Source organism: Cucumis sativus, unplaced genomic scaffold (genome assembly GCF_000004075.3).
Source record: "Cucumis sativus cultivar 9930 unplaced genomic scaffold, Cucumber_9930_V3 scaffold61, whole genome shotgun sequence".
In the NCBI taxonomy this organism is placed as follows: domain Eukaryota; kingdom Viridiplantae; phylum Streptophyta; class Magnoliopsida; order Cucurbitales; family Cucurbitaceae; genus Cucumis; species Cucumis sativus.
In genome coordinates this window covers 36737-44050 of record NW_022279556.1, presented here as the reverse complement: position 1 = coordinate 44050, position 7314 = coordinate 36737, and the positions used below count along the sequence as shown (strand labels likewise).

Genomic DNA, 7314 nt, shown 5'->3' with positions numbered 1-7314 from the left:
CTTATTATCAAAAGTTGTCCCCTAACGATCAAACTGGTTCACTGTTGCGAAATGGTGGGTTAGTTTAGGACATGTCATTATTCTCGAACCTTCAGATAAATCTCCTTATCTTAGGGAATTAAAAGTTGTTCAACACAGGCTTGAAACAGACATGTATAGGGCTTCTGTATTTTCCCATAAGGAGCCAATGATTGATTATATATTGGTATGTTTTGCAAAGGGAAAGATTTCCCTAACACGTATTGTAAAAAATATGTAGTTGGCTAGTAGTGAAAAGTTAGCAAGGCTATTCATGTTTCTCTTGGTGTTCCCTCTCACTCCTCTTGAAGCTTATTGTGGGCATTTTGTCAACTTACTTTGGGTTTCTTTTGTCTTCTGTTTTAATTAATTACTTCGTACTTATTTTACATTTTAGTTTTCATTAGTGCGTTCTGGATAGAGGATTTTGTTTAGCTCGTTGTTATTGTTGATAAAATTAAAATGCCAACGATTACAATTCTTGAGAACGGACTCATCTGTTTCCAATTCAGATGCCCAAAACTTGTTGAATGGATCCTATCTCGTTGATCGCGACATCTTGCTGCAAAAGTATGCTCCTCCGTAAATGGACTCCAGGTATTGTCCCTAAATCCTTTGTTTTTTTATTATGTTCCTATATGGATTAAACTAGGTAGGATTCCAATGGAGTTATGGACAGATGTCAGATTGACTGTTGTGGCTAGTGCTATAGGAAAACCTCTATCTTTAGATCTAGCTACTAAGGAAAGACGAAGGTTGTCACATGCTTGAGTATGTGTTGAATCAAATGTGGACTCTCCTATGCTTGCTGAATTTACAATTCACCTTAGGGAGAGGATTTCGTTATGACTGTGAATTATTAGTGGAAGCCTCGAAGGTGTAATTTATGCCGGTCTTTTGGGCATTCTAGTGGTAAGTGTCCTAAGATTGTGGAAAACAAAGTTCATCGAGAGGATGTGAGCAAGGTGGTTTCAAACAAAGAGGAGGAATGGACAATTGTGTCTTGTGGATGTGGTGTTAGACTTTAAATAGTTGGAGGAAAGTAAGACTAATAGCTCCCCCATTAGGCATATTAAGGAAAAGGAGGTAGGTAATCGGATGCAATTACTCGTTATTAGGAAGAAAAGAGAGTTGGTTTATGTTCGAGAGAAGGGTAAATGTGTGGATGTGATTATGCCTAACTCTTTTGGCAGCCTTATGAAGTTAGGAAGACAAGTGGACCTTATCTATAGTGGATGACTCCCTCCCACCCTACAAGTGGATGATACCGCTATGGTTCTTAGGCGTATGTTATTAATCACCTTAAGATCATTTCAAAATATAAATATATTTTTAGTATAAGTCCTCACGTTCGACTCTAGACTCACCAAGAAACCTTATTTGGATATTACGAATATGACAAAATTAGTGATATTAGATGACTATCAAACGATAATCATAGGTTATCAACTTTTAAATTTACTACTTTTAAAATTTAGAAAATGTAGTGACATGAGTCATGTGATTATAAATGTTTTTGTTATTTTTGCAGGGTTCCAAAGAAAAAAGAAAAAAGTAAGATGTGATTGATAATATGTGAAAAAAGGAAAAAAATTAAAGAAATATAACTCGATATATCTAATTTGTTTAAAAACGACCCCATTTGTAATTTTTCTTTTCAAAAGTCACACAACATCTTTTTGGAAAGTTTTTTTAGAGAAGCATGCCAATACCTTCATCCTACGTATGTAGATGTATTTATGAATAATTTTTAAAAGTTCAAAACAATTTTTTTTAACATTTCAAAGTTTAAGGTTATTTTTTTACACAAACTACAAAATTCAAAAGAATTTTTTTTGTAATTTAACTAAATACTGTATATATATATATATATATATATAAATTAGTTATCTTTTTTAGTCCTATATTGTAAAAAAATATGATTATCGATTTATCGAAATCTAATTTGTAAATGGCTTAAAACATTTAGTTTGTTGAAAAAAAAATGACAAAACAATGGACTAATGGACAGCTAATACGAGTCAGTGAACCGAATACACAAAATTCTCTAAATCCAATTAAGCAAGATTTCAAAAAAAAAAAAATTCTAATAAAAACCCTACATGTACAGTCTCTCTCATTTAAAATTTCTTTCTCCTCTTCTCTAACGGCCAAGTCTCCCTCTCCCCCTCTTCTCCCCCTTCTCTCTTGCTCTCTTGTCTTCTTTGGCCTATCTCTCAATTTCCGTTTCTGTAAGGAAGAAACCCTATCATACCCATTTCGCGGATCCATCTCCATCTTCTTCTCTAAGTCGCGGATCCAATCTCCATCTTCTTCTCTTAGTGCGTCCTTTCCATTTCTTCGTACACTCCATTTTTCCTTTCTCTTTTCGAAACCCTAAGGCCTATCTCTCAATTTCCGTTTCTTTAAGGAAGAAACCCTATCATACCCATTTCCGATCCATCTCCATCTTCTTCTCTTAGCGCGTCCTTTCCATTTCTTCTTCTTCTTCTTTGTTCGTACACTCCATTTTCCCTTTCTCTTCTCAAACCCTAATTCTCTTTAATTAATTAATTCCCTCTCCTTTCTCTCTCACTTCCTCCCTCTTCCATTAATGGCAGGTTCTCCTTATCTTCCTCCTTTCTCCAGTGTTGATTCCTCCTCTACTTCGATCTGTGATGCTCTTTTCTTCTTCCCTCGCAATTTCGATTCCACCATCGTCACCGATTTTGGTTGCAATTTCTACTCTCTTCAACCTCAACCTTCTAAATTCCCTCACTCTCACCGGATTGACTTCAATGTCCTTGGAACCTCCACTACTACTATTAGTACTCCCCTCATCAAAGAATCCGCTGGATTATCAGACGCTCCTCTTCCTTTCCTTTCTAATCCTTGTGTCTCTTCCAACTCCAGTGGTGAGCCCCCGAACAAATCGCATTACTCCGTGAGTTCCCAATTAATTCCATCTTTATTTAATATTCAATTGTCCTCTTTCCATTTGTTTCAATTATTGAATAGAAAGTTAATTGAATGAACTATGTTCCAATAATTTCATGTGGTTCTAGTAAAGCACAGTGCATCCGGTCGAACTTCCCCCATTATGTAATTTTATGGAGGTAGTTTTGTAAATTGGATTGAAACAGGGGCTATTCAATGTGTATGCATTAAAATATAGGGATTGTTTTTCAATTAAATATAAATGATTGAGCCTCTGATGTGCTAGTAAGCATCAGATCTCCTCTGTGTATATATAGTTAGGTACTCTTCTTTTTTTTATAGGTTCCGTCATATATATCACGGTCTGAAGTTGTAGCTAAACTTGCTTTCATCTTCAGTTTCTATCACTATTTAAAGGTCAGATTTTGTTCGATTAGAAGAATGTAAATTTGTCAAGGACAATAGCATGCTTAGTTTAATTGTACTCAAATATTGTTACTAAAACAATTGCTTTATTTGTTGATACCATTATTTGTGTGGTAGATCTCTTGATTCATTTTGATGTTTGTATTTTGAAGACATACAAAGGTCATAATACTAGTTGCTATTCTTTTTATCTTGGTACGTTTCATTTTTGTTTTAATATTTCACTGTCTCTATAACTGATTGTACAAACATATCTCATCATTCAATCACTTTTCAAGTTTTAGATTCTGAAATTTGTACATATTGGGGTTTTCCTTTTTCTTTATTTTGGATTATTTCAAATCTCCAAAGATCTTTCTTGTAACATTTGCATATTTTAGTTTGTTAAAATCTTCGAAAGTAGAGGAGAAGGCTCCAAAAGCATTCTGTCTCTCATTGCCTTGCCCTAACATTATCATCTGTGTAAGATGTGCCAATGAGTAGACCATTTTCTTTTACTTTTTTTTCCATAGCTTTTGAACCACTTTCCCTTTCTCTCATTCTCTTTCATTCTTCTTTTATGTTAATTGGAAGAAGCTTTGAGGCCTCTCTTGAAAATAATGAGGTTTTGAATGGGATAGAAAGAGAGTGATGGTGGGATCCATCAAAGGTTTGGGATTTCACACAATGTTCGCATCACTCTTTTAAATGTAATTAGAGGTTGAGGAGTTGATCGCCGATCATAGATAAGGAGGGGCTGGTTAGTGGCTTGGAAAAGAATTCAGACAACATTAGTTTTTTCTAAAAAATAAAACCAACCTTCCGACGGTTGGTTAACACTCCTCGGTAGTTGAGATAGGGTAAGACTTGTATTCTGGTTCTGTTGATACCTATATTTGTGCTTCATCACTTTATAATTGTACTTTTATTTATCCCCTTTGTATATTTCCATGTGTTTCATGTTTGTCTTTTATGTTTCTTCTAATATATTTCTTCATGTTCTTCTCCATTCGGGTTTGCTCTTGCGGAGGTTACACATTCATTGTTGTGCTGGTACTTTAGTTAATGATGTCTAATAATTTTTGTTTTGCAAATTTTCTTGTTAGTGCTCAAGTTTGATTTCATACTGCCTTTAGCATAGCTTTACGACTGCAGAATTCAATTGCACATTGCCCTTTTTTATTTTGTTATTACTGATGGACTTATTTGTGATACCTTTAAAGAAGAAAATTTATGGCTATTTGTGTTGAAGTTTATTTGTTGATTATTGGTTGGTTTTTTCCCTCCACTTTTCTTAATATTTTGAAGTGTGTAATAAGGTAAGCAATTTTTTAGTCCCCTAAATTTGTTTTGTTGATGAATTGTTTCCTTTTTTTTCTCGGTTTTGTTTTCAGGTTTTCATCATTATTCATTTGGTGGCTAAATATTACTCATGGGTATTTGTTCGATCTTATTTTGTTGTGATCAATTGATATACATAATATGCACTATAAATTTGTTAAATTGTTGGATTATTTGCTTTTTTAATAAGGTTGGAGGAACCTCAAGGTACGTTTTGTTAAAGCATATTTTATATTGATAAATTTGAAGTTGTCAAGTCTATAACAATGATAATGTTAATACGAGTAAATTTATAGCAAATTTAGTTGACTTAACTTATTTACATGCTGATTGCTCGGACTCTTGGAAAAACCTTACGTGCATTTTAACCCACGGTAAAAGGACTTAAGGTTGTTATGACTTACATATCAGTTTTTGAGATTTTCCTTTGTAACTTTTTCATAGACCTTATTGTAGTTTTTTGTTCTTCATTTTTGTTTGTAGGACGTTTCTAGAGAATGCAAGACCATGTTTGAGTGAGAAATTGGTCTCGATGAAATTGAGAGTTCAATGAACAGCACATACAATGCAAGTAAATCTACCTACTCAAACCCATCTTCTATTTCTAAAGCAGAAGGGCTTTCGGTGGCTGAAACAAGTGAGTGATTAAGTTTTTTATCACCCGTATTATTTGTTATCACTAGGAAAAGAAAGCTGAGTAGAAAAAGTAGAATGCCAAATGGAAAAAAAAAAGATTAGTAAGCAGCGTTATTATTTTAAAATAGAAAACAAAAATTAACATTATTGTTAAACCGAGCCATTCTAGAGAACATGAAATAGAATTGGATAGCTGCCATGCATCGTGTCTATGAATGTTAAGAATGAAACTATCGGTAGGGTTATAGAATAATCATTCTATCAGCCTCAATTATGATACAGGGTTTATGAAATAGAATTTTCTTATGTATTGTAATAGTAGAAGATTCTTCGTCAGGAAGCAAAGCTTATAGCTTTGAAGAGTATCTAAAGGTTACAGAAGAGCAACCGAAAGCTTACGATCAGCTCCAAACCAATTTTCCAGCACAAAGCCAGAGTGGATCCCAAGTACAACGGGAAGGTTGTTAAAATCAAATCTCTTATGTCTTATTTCATAACTATTTAGTTTTGATCTTAACTACAACAATTTTCATTTTTTTCTAGGTGAACATTGTATGTGCTTAGAAATTAAGTGTTTTGAAAATTAGAGGTGAGCAATCACACTTAGAAACTAAGTGTAGAACCATAGAAATGTTACCCCATCGGTTCTAGCAATGCCTAGTTACCGCAGTTCATAACAAAGAAAGAAAAGAGGCTCGTAAATGCAGACCATAAAAAAGTGAGACAATCAACAATTATAAAAAAAACATATGCAATATGCATTAAAAAAAGCTCATAAAAAATATAGAGTCAAGTCGGTTAGGTCAAGTAGAACATGTTGAGTTCCCTAGCTATTAGAGCTTTTGGGGGAAAACATCGCTTTTGGCCTAACCAAAACTAGACCATCTATTTTTAGTGTTTTAAACATAACGTCAAGTTTGATTGAGGGCTTTGAAAAGAGGAGGAATCCTCCTCGATCCACAGTAGGGCGAAAACGAGGCTTGTTGTCACTTCGAAGGGAGCAGTCAAACTTAGCATTGAGTTTGATTTTTTTTTTTGAAAAGGTAATGATAATATTATACAACAACAAGGTGGACCTCACAGCCTGAGGTCAAGACAAAAGAGCGAACAACACTCACAAGAACAAGTAGTTAGACAAAATAACCCATAAGTACCCAAAACAACCCCACATCTCGGGAACAAGAACTAAAACCAAAAGAAACATACTTGTGTTCCAAACATTAAAAGGACAAGAAGAAGAGAGAAAGACAACAAAGTTAATAAAGAGAAGAGAAACCCCACAACCCGGGAACAAGCAAACGAAAAGAACATTAAATAAGACCATGAACACCATCCAACCAAGAAGCAGCACGCGCTTTAATACACGACCGAATGAGCTGGAATACAACCATAGGCTCCCGAATAGCACCTCCATGAAGACGATGATTTCGCTCCTGCCAAATGAAATAAATTGTAGCACACCAGAGAAGGCGCCACAGTTTTCTCCTCACACTCTTCCCAATACCCTGATTATAAATCCAAGATAACCCAACCCCCAATAACCGATTCTATGAGAAGATGACATAAGCAAAAGGATCCTCGACCAAATCTCCCACCCAAAATGACAAGAAAAAAACAAATGATCACGAGACTCATAGTTCCCTCCACAAAGCAAACACGATAAAGGAATCGACCTATCCCACCGACTTAACCTATCTCTAGTACCCAACCTATCCCTGATGGCCAACCAAGCACAGAAGGAGTGCTTAGGAATATTTCCCCCACCCCATAGTAAACCCGACCAACCAACCCTACTACTATGAGGACGAATAGTCTCCCACGCACTAGTGATCGAAAAACTATCATGACTCCCCGACACCCAACCCACCTATCCTCAACACTCGGACTCGGCCTCACTCCCTGAACCCTATCCCAAATGTCCATCAAATCCAAAGAAACAAGCGGCCATCTCCAATCACCATCCCGACCCATGAAATCCACCAGCCTCGCATCCCACCG

The 7314-nt window shown here is 35.4% G+C and overlaps 1 protein-coding gene across 2 annotated transcripts; it reads left to right on the top strand.

The window, feature by feature from the left end:
- Positions 1-2672: 2672 nt before the first annotated feature.
- Positions 2673-5336, top strand: LOC116406051. Of its 2 annotated transcripts, none has more exons than XM_031889773.1 (3): positions 2673-2941; positions 4734-4775; positions 5164-5336. In XM_031889773.1, the coding sequence occupies exons 1-3, from the start codon at positions 2676-2678 to the stop codon at positions 5231-5233; spliced, it is 378 nt and encodes a 125-aa protein (XP_031745633.1). In that variant the 5' UTR covers positions 2673-2675; the 3' UTR covers positions 5234-5336. The 2 variants fall into 2 exon arrangements, 1 of the variants encoding a protein (XP_031745633.1); XR_004219117.1 differs by lacking the exon at positions 2673-2941 and adding an exon at positions 3208-3351 and having other exon boundaries at positions 5164-5335.
- Positions 5337-7314: the final 1978 nt, after the last annotated feature.

Excerpts from the sequence above, each read along its gene's own strand:
- LOC116406051 (XM_031889773.1), top strand. The coding sequence starts at position 2,676 with ATGCTCTTTTCTTCTTCCCTCGCAATTTCGATTCCACCATCGTCACCG. Across the intron at positions 2,942-4,733 it reads CGAACAAATCGCATTACTCC|GTTTTCATCATTATTCATTT; the intron begins GTGAGTTCCCAA and ends TTTTGTTTTCAG. Across the intron at positions 4,776-5,163 it reads TGGCTAAATATTACTCATGG|GACGTTTCTAGAGAATGCAA; the intron begins GTATTTGTTCGA and ends TTTTGTTTGTAG.